Genomic DNA, 19,622 nt, shown 5'->3' with positions numbered 1-19,622 from the left:
GTGGATGATCTCTTGCTTTGCAGCCCTTCCCTCGAGTTGGCTTGCCAACACACGGCTGACCTCCTCAACTTCCTGTTGGCCAAAGGATATAGAGTCTCCTCTTTTTAAGGCCCAGATAACAAAGCCAGAGGTAACATACCTGGGTCTCTCCATAACTCCTACAGAGAGAAGAATTACTCTTGATAGAAAAGCTTATATTGAGTCTCTTTCTGTCTCACAGACCAAGGAGGACATTCTGTCCTTCCTGGGACTTGCGGGCTTTCTTCGCATTTGAATATACCTGGATTTGCTACTTTGGCCAAACCCCTTTATGTGGCAGCCAAGGGCTCCCTAAAAGAGCCACCAGACCCCACAAATCCCACTGACACCCCATTTAAGGTACTGAAGCAAGTGCTTCTATGGGCTCCAGCACTGGCTCTACCCGACCTTAAAGAACCCTTTTTACTTTATGTCACTGAGATATGGGGAATTGGTCTTGGGGTGCTTGGGCAAATGTCAGGCCCCTCTTTTAGGCCTGTGGCTTACCTCTCAAAACAACTAGACCCAGTGGTAAAAGGTTGGCCAGCCTGCCTTCGAGCTTTGGCAGCAGCAGCCACCCTAGCACAGGAGAGCACAAAGCTCACTTTTGGCCAGCTCACTACCTTTTATCTCATAAAGCCCTGTCTTCCCTCTCCCCTTCCCGCCTATAGCTGCTTCATGTTACCTTTATTTGAGAACCCTGATGTCTCACTGGAAAGCTGCTCCCCTCTTAATCCAGCCACTTTGCTTCCATCCAATTCTAACCCTCTCATCTACTCCTGTACAGAAACCTTGGAGGAAGCCACACCCCATTTTACAGGTATCTGGGAAACCCCCCTTCCTGACCCAGAAGACAACTGGTACATCGATGACAGTTCCACACTCACCCATTCAGCCAGCCGAGTTGCGGGTCATGCCATTGTTAGTGACTGCACCATTATTGAAAGCAGCCCTCTGCCCCCTGGCACTACCTCACAAAAGGCAGAGCTTATAGCTTTAACCAGGGCCTTAACTCTAGCCAAGGGCCAGAGAATTAACATTTATACAGACTCAAAATATGCCTATCATATTCTCCATTCACATGCAGCCATCTGGAAGGAGCGTGGTTTCCTGTCTACTAAAGGGACCCCAATTACTAATGCTTCCCTTATTCTTAAGCTCCTAGAAGCGTCTTCCATTCCCCAACAGGTAGCTGTCATTCGCTCCCAGGGACACCAGATGGGACCTGATGCCATTACAGTGGGCAACTCAAAAGCAGACCAGGGGGCAAAGAAAGCAGCCCAGAGACAACTCTAGCATCCTTACTTCTGGTATTGCCTCCAGTTCAACCTTCTTGCACCCCACAGGAGCTGGAGGAACTCACTCATCAAGGAGCCTCCCAGGAGGCCCAGGGATGGTGGTCCCTAGCAGGATGGTTTGTTCTCTCTGAGTCCCAAGCAGACAACTTCCTTTCCCAGGTGCATCAGGTGTTACACATCGGATACAAGCCTCTCTCCCACCTTCTCAAGCCTTTACTCCATTGCTCTAGCCTAACTGCTTGACCGAAGGTCATTACCCATGCCTGCCCTGCCTGTTCCCTTACCTCCTCACAGGGTGGTCTCCGACCAGCTGCATTCCCCACACACCAAGCCCGGGGACATATCCCAGGGGAAGACTGGCAGATAGACTTCACCCTCATGTGCCTCCATGTAAGTGGCTGAAATACCTTCTAACCATGGTAGATACATTTTCAGGATGGATTGAGGCCTATCCTACAACATCAGAGACTGCTGACACTGTGGCCTCTGTCCTAGTAAAAGAAATTATTCCTAAGTTTGGCCTACCCAGGTCACTTCAATCTGACAATGGACCTGCCTTCATCTCCAAGGTGACTCAACAGGTAGCAGCTTCTTTAAATACCCAGTGGAATCTTCACAATCCTTATAGGCCTCAGTCGTCTGGAAAGGTGGAAAGAGCGAATGAGCTCATTAAGACATAGCTTTCTAAACTTTCTTTAGCGCTCCAGCAATCCGAGCCAGAACTATTACCTCAGGTGCTCACTTGCTTACGTGCCTCTCCCTGCAGCCCTACTTTTCTCAGCCCTTTGGAATTAACGTATGGAAGGCCTTTTCTTCTAGGTAATTTCCCTACTGAGAGTACCAAGACTCCAATGATAGACTACCTTCCTGTCCTAACCTTCGTTAGGCACACGTTACGCCAACATGCTGACCAAGGTCTCCCTCAGCCACATCAAGGCCCCTTTCCCACTCCCCCAATGTTGCCTGGGGATCAAGTGTTTCTCAAGACCCTTAATCCATCTGGTTTACATCCTAAGTGGACAGGCTGGTTCTGCTGACCACCCCCACCGTGGTCAAGCTCCAGGGATAGCCACAATGGATTCATCTGTCAAGAATAAAAAGGGCTTCTGCTCCTGCCCCTTCTATACCAACGTTGACTTGGAGGTACACTTGTTCCTCCCTTGGGCCTACCAAGTTAAAGCTGTCTCACATACCTGAAGGACCCAAATGAGTAACACTGAGCCAGCTGCCTTCCACACACCTCTCTACCCCATCCCTTTGTCTTCCAAGCCATTAGCACCCATTTTTTTCTCTTTTCCTTTCAGTAATATTTTTCTTTTTATTATTGTCCAGCCCTGGCCTCAGGAGACCTCTTGGAGACATTACCTAAGGGTCTACCAACCAAGGGACAGCTGCTGCTCACCTTCTCCCGGAGGGGCCACACATTTCTGCCTTTTACCCCTAATGTCGACGCCCCTTGCCAGCAGGAAGCAGCCAGAGAGAGTCTTCACCCTTTTTCATAACTATTAAAAGGCTAGAATGTAAGGTCCTCTCCTGGAGGGCAACATGCAGATGCCCCCAGCTGACTGTCTCCACCCTGTTACCTAGGTAACCTGCATACCTGGAGGTGGCCGCCTCCCCATCCCTGCCCTACATAAGGCAACCCCTGGGGTGACTCTCTCTCTCTTGCCCCCTAGTGCACCTTGAACTTGGGAGCAGATCAACAGAATAAACTTTTCTCTCCTGCCTGAAGACGGCATGGTGTTCTCCTTTACCTACTACCTACTTTAATAACCTAACACTGTGCACCCATGGAGCAGCAAGAACACATCATAGGCACACATGAGCAAGATTTAAGCAGCCATGAGGAAGTACATTAGCTATTTTGCAGTTGAGTGTGTAAAAGTAAAATTGGCTGAGGAATGCGAAAAAGAAGAAAGGACAAGGAAACAGAAAAGTGTTAGGCCTGCCAGGGAGAACAGTCTCTCTCCCCTTCTTCTTCCTGCCTGAAACCTGTCAATCACCTGACTGAGTCAGCAAAGGATCCTATCCTAGCCACGCCTCCCTAGGACACTGAGGGGTTCCCAGGCTCTGAGATCACTTTCACATCCACTGTGGTTCCTGTAATGGAATCCAAGAGGGGGAATCCCCCATCGCTCCAAGTGTCTACCACTCAGAGACAATCTCAAGTAAAAAGATGGATTTATTGGGGAAGTTAAGAGTGAACTGACTGGCCAGGGCCACAGTAAACACCACATGGTCAAGCTTGTCACATGCAGGTGGCCAATGAGGTTACAATACTTACAGAGCATGCCAGGTCACACGCAGGTGGCCAATGGGGTTACAATGTCTCATAGCATCTGTTTGAACCAACCTATCATTCCATTAGACTTGCCGCACGGATTTGGCGGGGCTCACATGATGCAGGCAGATACGCCTACTCATGGGAGGGCACAGGTTTAACCTTGACCGTTCCACTACTCAGGTGGTCAAGCAATTTACACCATCTTATCACAGCGAAGGGGAACTTCCTTGGATAGGACAGGGGAGATCTTAGTGAAGATGGAGTAGGCTTCTGCTCTCTTTAATCTGAGATGGAGTCAATCTGACTCCCCTCAACAGCCAATGATGGTGCTGGCCAGATCTGACCTCCATATAACAGTTCCACCTCCTGCCTTTCCCTATATAATCCTGCTCAACATGAGTCCTTTCTTTCTTTCTCTTCTTCCTTCCCCTCTGTCTCTGTGTGGCCCCATCTCACGCAGGCCTGCAGTTTGCTCTCCCCCCAATAAACTCTTCTCTACCTGAACCATGTGGCAAGGTTGCTTTCTGGTGAACCTTACAAAAAGTATCACAGAGAAAGCAATTACCATGAGATGTGGAGCTGTGAGATCCAAAAGGAATGGAGTCTGGAAGGCCATTCTCTCAGGCTAATGCTGAGAGTTTCCTGGAGAGGTCAATCAGTTCTGGCTTAATAGGAATCAAATTTCTATCCTAGCTGTGGGTTAATTGGGCCCTAAATTGACTGGGAACCTGGGGGTGGGCTAAGGCTTATGCAAATTGTTAGTTTACTGTTTACCTCCAGTTCCCAAGATAAGGAAGGCATTTATCAGATGTATACCAAATAATGTTATCTGGTTGAATGATGACTTATACCTTACTTTCTGCATGGACTTCACTGTATGAAAAGCAATAAAATCCTTAATGGAACCTTGGGATCTGAAGCTGGTGGAAGGCTTCAATTCCATAGTCTCCTCTCCATTACTGCCTTGTCCTCAGTTGTGGCGAGTTGCCTACTGCCTTGTCCTCAGTTGTGGTGAGTTGCCGCCAATTACAATAAAAGTACATGAGATACATGGGTGGAAATGTCACTAATTCTTCATTACATACAATGATAAGTGTGTATTCTAAGAGGTGAAATGAGAAAGAATGCCTCAAAATAAATGAATAAAAATGAACTTAAACCCAAATCCCAAGTTCTCATAGAGCATCATCATACCAAGTAATATATAAACGGCCAGTATCAGTCACAAATGAAGAAATAGGTTCCTCTCAATGAGGATAGACAAAGTTTCTGCCAACAAGGGACAAGAATCATCCCCAGCCTTAGCCGTTAGCACCTGATGACTGCAAATCCATCACAGTGACTCCTTATAAGGTCAGATTGTTTTTACTATTCCCTCATGGCTATGCATAACCAACATGGATTTTCTAACTTAGCCTGCACAGATTTTACCCAATCAATAAAAACATCAGACTAAACTGCAGCTCTGTTTATATGGATTGTGAAAACTGATAATTACTTCTTTAGGAATGATAAAGTGTAAGTTATGTCACTGTTGTTTGTCCTTGAAACCAAGATACCTAGAATAACTGGTAATTAAAAGATGCCGAGGATCTACTATGGAAAAAACTTCTTTTATATCAAATTTGAAAAGACTGGAGTAAACAAGGGGGACATGTCAGTCAGACTGCAATGCTCTAAAGGAGTGCTGTTCCCAAAGACACAATAAGACATATAAGCATCTATGGAAGTGGACAGAGAAGGAATAAGCATGAGAGCAGACGAGCCCCATAAGATCAAAAGATAACTTCATGGGGCCCTTCTGATCTCTCCTCAGAAATTCATTGCACAAGCGTGCAATGGCCTATTACAAAAAAAGACCTCACATTGGGTAATTTAGAAACAAAGATAGTTGAGTTCTCATACTTTGTAACACTGGCAAGCTAAATCAGAGGATACACTGGACTCTCTCTTCCTATCCCGTGCCCCCCCACAGGTCTCTCTCTTTTCTCTGACATAACTTGTGTCTTTTTGGTGAGTCCCCAACATGATATAGGGAACAAGATTTGACCACAGTCCCACCATCTCCTTCCTAAAGGCACATATCTCATTTTAGGTGTACAGAGCCTTGTGGCTTCATCTCTCCCCAAAGGCCCCACCTCAAAATACTAATGCACTAGGTTTGAAGGAAGCTAACTTTCAAACCATGGCATCCTATAAACAAGAGTTGCTAATACTAGACATGTCCTGTGTGATGAGTCCCTTAGGTTGCACTGAAAGACATTTGATTGGAACTCAGAAGTGAATGAGGCAGAAGAACCTCTGGTAAAAGATGCACATATATATTATCCTATCATAAAATCTAGTTGTAGCTAGGCTTGGTGGTTTCACAACTGTAATCTCAGCTGCTCAGTGAACAGATATTTCTATGATACCAGTTAGACAGCATATATGGTAACATAATTAAAAGCAAAAGTAGGAGAAGATGTACCCAGGTTTGCCATCACAACAAAAGAAAGGACATATATGGAAAACAACTTAAGCAGAAAGGACTGTGGTGACACAGGACAGCACAAGGATGAGGGTCATATGTCAATCCAGCCAGGGAACAAAGATAAGCCTGCAGCTGACCAATCCAGGCAAGGGGCTAGGCCTGCTGCTTTAAGGATTAAAGGAGACTGGTCAGATTGCTTCTTATGCCTGCTTGCCAGATTTTGGCAGATGGCACACCTTTCTACACATGTAAACTTTGCCTTAAGGGTCAAAAAGTAGAAAAAGAAAAGATGTAAATAGGGTCAAAGAAAGGGAATACCTGTATGAGAATGTCATAATGCCATCATTAATGTCTTATTTGTACAATAAATTAATGTGAATTATAGCACAAACTGCATAGCCAAAATATAAATACAAATGACCCCCAACATAAACCCCAATACTCAAACCCTTAAAAGGAACAGCATCTTACCAAGAAATGTAGAAATGTCCAGTATCAATAAGTCACAAATGAAGGCACAGGTTGTTCTCAATAAGGGTAAAGTTTCTGCCAACAAGGAGAAGAATCAGCCCCAGCCTTATTAGCCTTGCGTACCTGGTGATTGCAACCCCATCACAGTGGCTCCTTGTGAAGTCACATTTTGTCTGTACCCGTCACGGCCATGCATGGGGATTTTCTCACTTTTAGTCCTCACAGATTTTACCTAATGGACAAAAAGAATAAGACCAAACTACAGAAGCTCTGTTTCTATGAATTTTTAATACTGAGATCTACAACTTTAGGAATGATAATGTCTAAGGTATATATCACTTGTCATCTTCACCTGAAGTTTGCAATTACTTGTGATTTAAAAGATTCATAGTGGGGCTGGGAATGGCCTAGTGGCAAGAGTGCTTGCCTCATATACATGAAGCCCTGGGTTCTATTCCCCAGCACCACATATATAGAAAATGGCCAGAAGTGGTGCTGTGGCTCAAGTGGCAGAGTGCTACCCTTGAGCAAAAAGAAGCCAGGGACAGTGCTCAGGCCCTGAGTGCAAGCCCAAGACTGGCAAAAAAAAAAAAAAAAAAAAGGTTCATAGTATCTATCCTGGAAACAAATCTTTTTTTTCTTCAAACTTCAATAGACTTGAGTAAAAAAATGAAAACATTTCACTAACAATGTGATTTTCTAAAGAAGTATTGTTCCTGACGATATATCATAGACATACAAGCATCTGTGGATCTTGGGAGACAAAGAAACAGGGAGAGATAATAGTTGGTCAGAAGAGTCCTGTAAGATCAGATGACCTCCAGGACTCTTGTGACATTTCCTCAGGAACTCTGGGCATGAGATGCAGGGTTGTATTTATTACAAGCAAAAGACCTGGGTAATGTAGGAACAAGGGTAATTTTTACACTTCAGGACATTGGCAAGCCAGATCAAGACTCCAGGAGCTCTATTGTGATCTTAGTCTATCTGTCTGTCTGTCTGTCTCTCCCTCATCTGGCAATGCTCTCACTTGTGAGTCTTCACATAGTAGTATACAGAGGACAAGGTTTGAGCACAGTCCCATCAGTTCCTTCCTAAAGGCACATACCTCATCGGGGTGGACAGAGCCTTGTGTTCTCATCTCTTCCCAAAGGCCCCCCTCAAAATACTGGTGCACTGGGCAACTGAAGGAAGTTAACTTTCAAAATGTGGCACCTGACAAACAAGAATTGTTTACCACTAGACATGAGCTATGTGACGAGTCCTTAAGGTTGCGCTGAAAGACATTTGAAGGTTTGTAACAAGGCAGAAGAACCTCTGCTAAAGGTGAAGTGTGTGTGTGTGTGTGTGTGTGTGTGTGTGTGTGTGTGTGTAACAGGTTCAGCTCTAAACTGAGCTATTCACAAGGCAAGGTATTTGTAGCACACCAGTTCAGTGACAACCAAGGTGAAACATCAGATGCAGTGGTGTGAGCCTGTCCTCAGTAGTAACACAGGACAGCATGAGGAGGAGGATCATCTGTCAATACAGCCAGGGAATAAGCCTGAGCTTGAGGCTGACCAATCCAGGCAAAGCACAGGGCCCTCTGCATTGTGGGTACAAGGAAAGTAGTTGGCTTGCTACATGTGCTTGTTTGGCAGAAACCAGCAATTGGTGCTCCCTCCCTTAGAAGTAAACTTTGCCTTGAGAGTGGGAAAAAAAAGTGGGTAAAATGAGGAAAAACATGTATGGAAATATGAAAGTTTTATTTTGTATACTGTATAAATGTGAATTATAACACATAAAATGAAACACAAATGCCCAGCCAAAAAATATTTTAATGACCCCCTCATATTCCAAACCCACAGCCCAAATAATCAATTGGAGCAGTTTCTCACCTAGAAATGTAATGTCCAGTATTTGTAAGTCACACAAATGAAGAGGTAACTTGCTCTCGATGAGGGTATTTCACAAAGTTTTTGCCAACAAAGGACAAGAATCAGCCCCCAGCTTTGCCTTAAGTACCAGGGCATTGTGTATACCTCATAATGGCTCCTGGTAAGGTAGACCTTGACTGTGCCAATCATGGCTGGGCAGAACCTGTGATGGTTTTCTCACTTTTGTTCCTCACAGAATTTACCCAACTGAAAACAAGAAGAATAAGACTAAACTGCCAAAGCCCTATGCTTCATTGGGTTGTGAAAACTGACATTTACTTCTTTATAAATTAAGAAGTTGGGGGAGGGGAGTATTGACCAATGGAGAGAGCTTTTCAGCATTTCCACACCAAAATGCAGTCACTAGGGATATGTTTGCTGTTGTCATAAAACATCTTAGACTATAACATGATAGTTGCCTATTCACATTTCTGGCTATTGAGCAGTCAAGATCATGGTGCCTGGAGATTCAGTGTGTGGAGAGCACACCGTCTCCCCCTACCATGGCATCATTTTTTAGTATCTTCACAGGGTATGAATGGGACAAGGTTTGAACTCAGTCCCTCTAACTCTTTCCAAAAGGCACAAATCCCATCTGATTCATGGGTCCAGAGCCTCCTAGCCTCACTTCATGTATTTCACAGACACCTCTTGGTAGTGGTACATTGTCATTTTGAGTGTATATAACTTTAAAGTATGATACTTTACATATATGAAGTTGTTTATCAATAACTCTGTCCCATGTTTTTGGTTAAACTGAAAGTCATTTGATGGGAACTCACAGGTGAATGAAGGCAGAAGGACCTTTGCTATGCAGAACACATAGTATGATAAGAGCCCTTTGTAGCTGGGAATGGTGCTTCCTGACTCTGTTTCATCACCTCTGGTTGCAATATTTGGAGGAATATGGTTTGCATGGTTCCAGTACAGCCACAGTTAAATATCAGCAAGGCCCTACCTTCAAGTGCTAGGTATGGTCTCCTGCACCTGTCATCCCAGCTTGGCAGGAAGCTTAAGTATAAGAAATGATTTTTATTTTTTTATTTTTTATTTTTTTATTTATTTATTTTTGGCCAGTCCTGGGCCTTGGACTCAGGGCCTGAGCACTGTCCCTGGCTTCTTTTTTGCTCAAGGCTAGCACTCTGCCACTTGAGCCACAGCGCCGCTTCTGGCCATTTTTTCTGTATATGTGGTGCTGGGGAATCGAACCCAGGGCCTCGTGTATCCGAGGCAGGCACTCTTGCCACTAGGCCATATCCCCAGCCCAGAAATGATTTTTAAACTTATCCCAAGAATTAATTTTTTTAACAAAAGATGACCTTTTTCTCAATTTTGTTTTGTGTTTTCTTTCTTCTGCCATCAGATGGCATTGAAGTTGGAAGACAGGCATTTAAGAGTCCAGCAATCATGACTTGTGTCTAACCAAAGTTCTTATGACAGGGAAGGTGGGAATAGTTGTATTTTTTTTTATTCGGTGGGCAGAGAGGGAAAGCATTTATTTGGTTGGTAAGTAACATTTAGCAGCTGACTTATTTATAAACTATTTCTTACTCATGAACGGAACCAAAAATATTTAACTGACATCTCTATCATTTACAGAGACATCTCCCACGCTGAGTGGTAAATCATCACTGTTCTATAAAATCAACATATCCCACAGATAAAGTTTCACTGTAAAGGATCAGAGAAGGGACAAGTTGATCCACAGGTTCTCTTGGTAGACAAGGATTTCTCTAAGGAGCAGCAGTTACCTTCCTCTGGGGAGTGATGGAAAGATCTGTACTTCATCCAGGGGCCCTAGGTTCTGGCTGACCAGCGAACAGAAACTGTGACAGAGATCAAGGATTTCATGCAAGCAGTGAAACACAGGTTTCTGCAAGATAAAGGACTACACCAGCAAGTTGCTGAGGAAGTGGTCATGAGCCAGGCAGATGTTTTCAAAGTCTCGGGTAGAGTTGATCTGATGAAGCAGCTGTGAGAACTGAGACTCCAGAACATCTACTTGCAGATAGTACTGAAGATTATCCACCAAGAAGGCCAATGTGATTTCTTAGGCATCAGTTCACGGCATCAGTCAGGCTGGATTTGAGATGCTTGTGCTGCATTTGAAGGCCCCACAATGCTGCAGTTCAGCTTGAACCCGCTGCACACTCAGTAAGTATTTAAAAACAACATTGTACTTTTCTAGGACAGCTGGGATGAAGAGAATGTGTAGAGGCCACTGTACTTAGGAAAGACCTAACACTGCCCAGCCAGAGGCAGGAGCTTCCTGGGGGGGGAGGTTTCTCAAGAAGGACCTTCTCTCATCTGAGTAGCATCTCCTTTGTGCTCCTTCCCATGGTCCTCAATTGTCAAGTGCAGCAGAGGGAGAAGGTTGTCATCATCCAGCAGTACTTTGTGTGCAGACTGTTGAAAGGCTACATTTACATCATGCTCAGTTACTGGGGTGGGGGGGAGAAAGGGGTGTCTTCAGCATGTGCTGAGCAGTGTCAATGAAGGCCTGAAACAGTTCTCCTCGTCCCAAAAGGTAAAAGTCTTTAATGATCTTCAGCTGACCCAGTAAATCTGACTCTTCTACCATCAGCTTCCAGAGATGCTTGACCACAGTGCTACTAATGCAATCCACCACCTGCTTGAAGTCCACCTGGCTGAAGAGAGGCTGCTGCTTGAGCCGGTGCAGCTCTGCAGCGAACGTGTCCTCCAGGTTCTTTAAAATGGACCCTTTTCTAGTGAGGTTCACATTTTGATTCTCAAGCATCTGGACAGATTCTCCAACAAAGAGGATTTTTTTCAGCAACCCTCACTGGAATGTAGGGTGGCAAAATCTCCACCCGCAGGGAAAACCGCTTCAGAGAAGGGGCCAGCATGTCCTTTTTTTTTTTTTTTTTTTTTTTTTTTTTTTTCCAGTCCTGGGCCTTGGACTCAGGGCCTGAGCACTGTCCCTGGCTTCTTCCCGCTCAAGGCTAGCACTCTGCCACTTGAGCCACAGCGCCGCTTCTGGCCGTTTTCTTTTTTTTTTTTTTTTTTTTTTTTGTCAACTAATTTATTTTTTATTTTTTTTTTTTAATTGTTTTATTTTTTTTTTTTATTTTTTTTTTTTCTCAAATTTTTATTTTCAAACTGACGTACAGAGAGGTTACAGTATCATACGTTGGGCGTTGGATACATTTCTTGTACTGTTTGTTGCCTTGTCCCTCATGCCCCCCTCCCTCCTCCCCTTCCCTCCCCCCCGCCCAGTTGTTCAGTTCACTTACACCAAACAGTTTTGCAAGTATTGCTTTTGTAGTTATTTCTCTTTTTTTACCCCGTGTCTCTCGAATTTGGTATTCCCTTTGAATTTCCTACTTCCGATACCAGTAAACACGGTTTCCAATATACTCAGATAAGATTACAGAGATAGTGTAGGTACAAACATAGGAAGGTGATACAAAACATCATCAATAATAGAAACTACACATTCACATAGGACGTTGAAAGTAGTTATAACTGTGATATATCACTTGTTTCCATATCATGGAGTTCATTTCACTTAGCATCATCTTATGTGTTCCTAAGGGTATAGCTATTGGGCCTTGTGATGCTCTGCTATAGCTTGCCTAAACCTGTACTAATTATTCCCAATAAGGGAGGCCATAGAGTCCATGTTTCTTTGGGTCTGGCTCACTTCACTTAGTATAACTTTTTCCAAGTCCTTCCATTTCCTTACAAATGGAACAATGTCATTCTTTCTGATAGAGGCATAAAATTCCATTGTGTAAATGTACCACATTTTCCTGATCCATTCATCTATGGAGGGGCATCTGGGTTGGTTCCAGCTTCTCGCTATGACAAATTGTGCTGCGATGAACATTGTTGTGCTGGTGGCATTACTGTGATTTTGTTTGTGGTCTTTTGGATAGATACCCAACAGTGGGGCTGCTGGGTCATAGGGGAGTTCTATATTGAGCCTTCTGAGGAATCTCCATACTGCTTGCCAGAGTGGCTGAACCAGTTTACATTCCCACCAACAATGAAGTAGGGTTCCCTTTTGGCCACATCCCCTCCAACAATTGTTATTATTAGTTTTCTTGATATATGACATTCTTGCTGGGGTGAGATGGAATCTCAATGTTGTTTTGATTTGCATTTCCTTTATGGCCAGTGATGTAGAGCATTTTTTCATATGTCTATTGGTCTGGCCGTTTTCTGTATATGTGGTGCTGGGGAATCGAACCTAGGGCCTCGTGTATCCGAGGCAGGCACTCTTGCCACTAGGCTATATCCCCAGCCCCCAGCATGTCCTTTTCAATCAGGTGCAAGTCCTGGAGTTCTCTCAGTTGTTTTCCTGTCAGTCCTCCAATGCCTAGCTCCTCTTCGTCCTCTTCTGGCTGGGCATTGATAGTGCCTGAAGATGGACCCTGCTTGATGAAGAACTCTTCCTGCTGGTCCAAGAGCAGACCATGCAATATCCAGGCTGAGAGCTGTTTATACATGACCCCATGCGTGACACACAGCCAGGAGTTTTTCTAGTGCATTGGAGCAGGAGGCAAACCTCCACAGCTGTGTTTGTAGAATGTTTCCAGGATTTGACAACCATGAATCTTCTGACTCTTAATTTGCTCTAACTACAACTGTCACAGAAGGAAAAACTGATCTAAGGAGTAATTGACGTGTGATATGGGGAGATGAGAGTCAGCCAGGAACTCTTGCTCCAAATCGAGCAGTGCTTGGCAATAGGGCTGCAGACGGAATGGATGGCGATCCTGTTGCTGTACATGGCCTGTGTACCGCTCAATGAACTCGGTGAAGCGAATGTGGTCAGTGCCGAGTCGACAGAGATGATTCAGAACGCTGGTCTCACTTGGGTGGAGGAACAGGAAGTCCTGGGCCACCTGCAGGCCGCTCCTCTTGTTCCAGATGAAGATGGAGCCTGGGTACCTGCTCAGTGCCAGCAGCAACTCGTGAATCATCCTCACGGCGACGACTGGAGCCTTCAGCCAAGTCACCCCGCTCTCCCGCGCCACTGAGAGCGGACAAGCCCCTGATGAGCCCGATGGAGGCCGAAATAGTTTTATTTTAATGGTAAACAAAAACAATGGCTTGAGCAGATAAAAAAACAACAACTGGGATGTATTTTGTGTTTTCTGAAGTCCCAACAGTACCTAACAATGATAATGTTAGATCCTGGTAATCTTAAAATACAGATGGAAATATTTGTACCCTATTTTTTTATTTTAATAAGAAGTTCTTAATGGAAAATACCTCTAATGAGCATTTTATCGAGGTGTTCATTTTGCTATGTATTTCACCCAAACAAGGAGCCCCCACTTGCTAATTCACTTGTAGTTTCTATTATTCATCTCTGTGGTATAGCCAAGAATGACACAAAGCAAGGAATGATGCTAAAAGAAACTTAGGAATGGATACATATCTGTTATTGTTCATGTGAAGTAATAAAGTATGTATTGTGTAGGAATACATGTAATGGTAATGGTGTAGGAATGTCTATAAACTTGGGATCCAGTTGACTCTGGGAGAGAGGAAGGAGGGAGGCGGCCCTGGACATACCACACTGCCTGAGGATTTGGCTTGGGTAGAAAGAGCCTTCGTGGCTGCAGCCACACCGATACTTGCCCCATCAACCGGCATCTACAAGCAGTGATACTCACTAGACACTGTGTTGGAAATGAAGTCAACAATCTGGGGGGCCAGGAGAGAAAAAAAAACTGGGAGAAAATGAGGGAGGGGTGACACTGTTCATAAAAAAAAAAAAGTACTCAATACCTGACTCATGTAACTGTAACCCCTCTGTACCTTACCTTTACAGTAAAAATTTAAATTACAAAAGCATTTACTAACCAGGCTCTGGTGGCTCACGCCTATAATCCTAGCTACTCAGAAGGGAGGACTGAGATTCGAAGACAGTCTGGGTAGACAAATCGGAGACTTTTTATCTCCAATTAACCAGCAAAAAGTCAGAAGCGAAGCCGTGGCTGAAGTGGTAAAGTGGTAGCCTTGAGCACAAATGTTCAGGAACAGGGGCTGGGGATATGGCCTAGTGGCAAGAGAGCTTGCCTCCCATACATGAAGCCCTAGGTCCGATTCCCCAGCACCATGTATACAGAAAATGGCCAGAAGTGGCGCTGTGGCTCAAGTGGCAGAGTGCTAGCCTTGAGCAAAAAGAAGCCAGGGACAGTGCTCAGGCCCTGAGTCCAAGGCCCAGGACTGGACAAAAAAAAAAGTTCAGGAACAGCATCCAGGCCTGGAGTTCAAGCCTCAGGACTGGTATGTGTGCGCGCACGCGCACGCACACACACACACACACACAGCATATACCAGGGAACAGTGAGCAGCCAGGAAACAAGGCATTCATCACCAACACAGTAAAGAAACTCACTTCTCAACTCCAAGAACTTAACAATAAGAGGGCTTATTCCCCAGCAAAGACAGTGGAAGATGTTTCATAGTAGACGGAGGTGTTTTAGGAATTACCATGCCAAGCAGCAAGTGCCATATAAATCACATGGAGCATGGCATGCCAAAAGACTCAGTAAACCATATGTCCTAGGTTAGTGTATGGGGAAAAGACAGAAGTTCCCACAGGACAGAGAAGATGGGCTGATTCATAGTCCACCTGTGGGTTGGCCTTAGGTAAGTCTCTTAGCCCTACCCTCAGTTTCTCATCTGGCAAACAGAAACATCTGCCTCACTGGTTCATTGGGGGAAGAAAGGAGCTAATAGGTAGAAAGGTGTGTGGTTGAAAGCACCTGACAGTCATGAGACCTGGACTGCAGATCAGAATCATGTCAATGCAATTTAATTCATCAAATATTTATTGAGTCCTTACCATTTGCTTGGTATTATAGGCTGGTGCTGCACTTGGATAGGAGGTGAATAAGAGACTGGCCTTGCATAGGGCAGCTGGGATGGAAGTAGACCAAGGTTTTGTTATCTCCAGACTTTTATTTACTCTACCTGTATTCTTAATAGGGTCCCTCTATTGCACTGAGGTTGCCTCATCACAAGTGTGTGTGTTTGTGTGTGCGTGCGCACGCACACATGTGTGCACACATACCAGTATTGGGGCTTGAACTGAGGGCTTGGGTGCTGTCTCTGATCCTTTTATGCTCAAAGCTGGCACTCTACTACCTAAGCCACAGCTCCACTTCCAGCTATTTGCTGGTTAACTGGGTAAGAATTTCATAGCCTTTACTGCCTGGTCTGACTTGGAACCAGAATCCTCAGGTTGCAGTCCCTTTAGTAGCTAGGATTATAGACATGTGGCATTGGTGCCAGGCAGCACACTTCTTACCTATAGGAAACTAGCAGCTGATTAAGGGAGAAAACCTATAACCCAAGATTCAAAAGTAGCTAGACACAGCAATGGTGAAATTTAGAAGAAATGGTGGAACAGAGAGGAGTTTGCAGGGAATGAGGCAGGGAATAATTAGGGGCAGACAAACTACAGGGAGTGTGGACTCAGATAAGGGTCCCAAAGGGGATGATTTGTAGGCTGAATTATGAAACAAAAATAAACAGGTAAATTTACCTAGAATTCTATTTCTCAGTTTTTGCTTTCTGTACAAGTGGGGTGTGTGTGTGTGTGTGTGTGTGTGTGTGTGTGTGTGTGTGTGTGTGAGAGAGAGAGAGAGAGAGAGAGAGAGAGAAAGAGAGAGAGAGAGAGAGGAAGCCAAAAAACAGACATCTGTTAGTTTTGGTTTTATGCTTTTATTTTATCAGTACTGGGGTTTGAACTCAGGGCCACGTGCTTGCTAGGCAGGTGTTCTATCCCTCAAGCTGCAATCCAGTCCTCTATTTCCCTGGTTACTTTTTGGACGGGGTTTTTCTTCCCTTGCCCAAATCATCATCTACCTTCAACAGGCTTCGATGTTGTTGGTATGACAGGTGTTTACCACTTTTCCCTTGTGGAGAATTGGGACGTTTCTGCCCTGGCTGGCCTGGCACCGAGATCTCCCTGACCTTGGTCTCTCCTGTAGCTTGAGATGACAGGCATGCACCATGGTGTTATGGGTTGAGAATGGGCTTCAAGAATTTTTCTACTCAAGCTAGCCTCACGTTCTTAGCCTCCAAAGTAGATAAGAGTGCAGGTGTGATCCACCAGCACCAGGCTTAGTTCCAGGATTTGCCATTAACTAGCTCTTTTTATCCTCTTAGGACTCTTCCTGCACCACTGTAGGGTTTTGGCTTTCTCATCTCAGGAAAGTAAAGTGAGGAAGTGGAAGGGCAACTGGAGTTTCTCTGTAAGGTGCAAGGTCCATCTATGCTAGAGCAGAAATGTCAGGTGTTATCTTTAGCCAGAAGTTGCATCATCTGGGACAACAAGGGCATTGACAGAACCTGAAGTCTTTCTGAGATGTTTGTCTCCATTATTCGCTGGCTTCACCAATACTCAGGGCATCCAATCAATGAGCCAGGCCCCTGTGGCTTAAGAACACAGAGGAGAAGAGGGGTAATGTGGACTTCCCTGGGCTGAGCATGACAGTTTTGACTTGAGGATGTTGTGAAAGTCCACCCGTTTCTTTCTGGTATTTTGCTTTCAATGTAGAAGTCTATAAATTCCACCAGATACTCAGCCCTCTTACATTACATGGTCCTTCGTATTAAAAGATTTTGCCCAGCCCGAAATTGCTGTAAGTGATCCGAACAAGTATAAGGTAGGCGAAGCTAATGCATTTTTCTACTTAAGAAAAAGTTCCATTTCCTACGAGTTCATTTGCATATACCCGCACCCTAATACTAGGGACATCTGTACCTACAAGCACCTAGAAAATGTCCAGGGGTCACGTGCAGGGAGAGGGAGAGGATTTACCACCCGACCCAACGGAACTTCCTGTTTCCTCAACCTGCCTCACCCTGTCCAAGAGGTTGCGAACGTTTCCAGGTGTGGAATCTTCTCTGGCAGGGCGGCAGGGTGCCCTCTCTTCACCTGTGCTCTGGCCGTGGCACTCGGCACAGGTACAGCTGATATAGGCTTCACCAGAAGCTGTTTGCACCCCCAGACAGATTCTCTCTCCCAGTGCACGTGTGCATCCCCCTAGAGCAGGCGGGGGGGGGGGGGGGGGGGGGGAGGGGACGTCTCCAGGGGTTGGGCTTCTGGCAGCTGGGCGGGACTCGGGCTTTGATATAAAAGGGCGCCACTGTCCGGGCTGTGGTGCTGAAGCTGGTGCTCCACAAGTCCCCAGCTGGGTGCTGGCAACCGCACTGGGAAAAACTCCCTGAGAGAAGGTCTGATTTCTGTGCTCAGGTATTTACACGGATGGGTGTGTGGAGGGCAGTGTGAGGGTGCTCCAGAGGCTGGGCGGGCCCGGTATCGCAAACGTGCTGGGGTGTCAGAGGTGTTGGGGGAGGGGGGCACCCAGCCTGTCCCAGGCGCCCAGACTTAGCGCTGCCTCTCCCCACAGGAGCACGTCTACCCTACCGGCTGCTCTCAGCCCCAGAATCCCAAGGATGCGGCTCCTCGGGAGACTCCGCTCTTCGGCCCCGGGACCCGCCTTCTCCAATGTGCTCACGCCGGCTCGCATCCCGGAGTTCTGCATCCCGCCGCGGCTGCCCCTGCCCAGCCCGCCGCAGCCGTCGCCCCAGGACGCGGTCCTGCCCCGGCGCTGCGCAGCCGAACCCGACCTGTGGCTCCGATCGGCCGACGACGAGGGCGCGGGCCGCACGGACTGGGACCCGCGCTCGCAGGCCGCGCTCTCGCTGCCGCACCTGCCCCGCGCGCGCACCGCCTACGGCTTCTGCGCGCTGCTCGAGAGCCCGCACACGCGCCGCAAAGAGTCGCTCTTCCTCGGGGACCCCGGCGCCGCCGCCGCCGCCGCGCCGCTCTGCGCCCCGCGCCCCCACTCCGCGCCGCGCCCGCGGGCGCACACCTACTGCGCGGGCGCCGTGAGGCCGCGACCGGCACGCGGAGGGGAGCGCGACGCCCCCCCGGCGGCCCCGCCGGCCTCCGCCCCGGCCCCCGCCGGCCCCCAACCCACTGCGGACTCGGCCGCCGCGCGGCCCCGCGGGCGCCGCCTCCTGCGCGCCCCCGACGGGCTGCTGGGCCGCGCGCTGCGCGCCTGCGGGAGCCGGGGCTCGGCGCGCGCCCGCTCCGCCTCCGGCCGGGTCAAAGACGAGGTGGAGCGCGACGCCGCCGCCGCCGCCCCCGAGTCCCCCATCTCGGCCCCGGCGCGCCCCTCGCCAGCCCCGGGCCCGCGGCCCGAGCGCCTGGAGGCCGAGGGCACCGTGGCCCTGAGCCGCGCCGGCTGCGCCCTGCGCCTGGCCGCTGAGTACAGTCCGGACAGCGGGCGCCTCCGCCTGCGGCTGCTGCGCGCGCAGGGCCCGGCCGGGGGCGCCCTGGAGCCCCGCGCCGTGGCCTGTCGCCTCCGCCTGGTGCTGCAGCCGCCGGGCGCCTGGCGCGCGCCGCTGCGCGCGGGCTTGGGGCGCAGCCGCCGGGCCGCCCTGGAGCAGGACTTCTGCTTCGACGGCCTCAGCGAGGAGCAGCTGCGCCGCCTGGCCGTGCGCGTCCAGGCCGAGCTCAAGGGCCGCGGGCTGGAGCGGGGCCGCCGGCTGGGCCAGGGCGAGCTGCTGCTGGGCGCCCTGCTGCTCTGAGCGCGGGGCTCCCTGCTCAGCCCGGGACACGCACAGCCGCTCCGGACAAAATAAAAGACATTTATTTTTGTCTAGTCTTGGCAGAGATAATACTGGATCATCTCCAGCACCTTTGTGAAGGATGGAATTATAATGTTTGTGCCTTGAAAATTCTGTTCTGTAAATATAATTTTCAAAAGTGTTTTCCAATTTTGATAGCCAAGTGCATTTCATAGGTATGAAGCTCATGCAGTGTTAGGACAGTCTCATTTTACGGTTTATTCCACACCTCTATTGCTCGCTTCCTATACCTGTAAGCCCTGGGTTCGATTCCTCAGTACCACATATATAGAAAAAGGCAGAAGTGGCGCTGTGGCTCAAGCGTCAGAGTGCTAGCCTTGAGCAAAAAGAAGCCAGGGACAGTGCTCAGGCCCTGAGTTCAAGCCCCAGGACTGACAAAAAACAAAACAAAACAAAAAGTTTGTTTTAGTCATGACTCAAGCTTAAAGTAACTATGGGTTGTTATGATGGATATTTGTAATGGTGACCATTGAACAGTACCAATAATGGTAAATTACTGGCTCTGTCAAAAGCCA

At 47.3% G+C, this 19,622-nt stretch overlaps 1 protein-coding gene and 1 pseudogene across 2 annotated transcripts; one reads left to right on the top strand and one right to left on the bottom strand.

Annotated features, from left to right (window-relative positions):
- Positions 1 to 4,556: 4,556 nt before the first annotated feature.
- LOC125341110 lies at positions 4,557 to 13,409 on the bottom strand (annotated as a pseudogene).
- Positions 13,410 to 17,634: 4,225 nt separating this feature from the next.
- On the top strand, positions 17,635 to 19,317 carry C2cd4b (C2 calcium dependent domain containing 4B). 2 transcript variants are annotated; one of them, XM_048333001.1, is made up of 2 exons: positions 17,635 to 17,685; positions 17,862 to 19,317. In XM_048333001.1, exon 2 carries the CDS (start codon positions 17,908 to 17,910, stop codon positions 19,045 to 19,047), a length of 1,140 nt encoding a protein of 379 aa, XP_048188958.1. In that variant the 5' UTR covers positions 17,635 to 17,685; positions 17,862 to 17,907; the 3' UTR covers positions 19,048 to 19,317. The 2 variants fall into 2 exon arrangements, with proteins under 2 accessions (XP_048188958.1, XP_048188957.1); XM_048333000.1 differs by having other exon boundaries at positions 17,635 to 17,704.
- Positions 19,318 to 19,622: the final 305 nt, after the last annotated feature.

The sequence above is a fragment of the Perognathus longimembris genome, chromosome 23 (assembly GCF_023159225.1).
Source record: "Perognathus longimembris pacificus isolate PPM17 chromosome 23, ASM2315922v1, whole genome shotgun sequence".
NCBI classification, from domain to species: Eukaryota; Metazoa; Chordata; class Mammalia; order Rodentia; family Heteromyidae; genus Perognathus; species Perognathus longimembris.
The sequence above is the reverse complement of the archived record's forward strand: the minus strand, read 5'-3'. Positions and strand labels throughout refer to the sequence as shown.

Coding starts and splice junctions, on each gene's coding strand:
- C2cd4b (XM_048333001.1), top strand. CDS start 17,908: ATGCGGCTCCTCGGGAGACTCCGCTCTTCGGCCCCGGGACCCGCCTTC.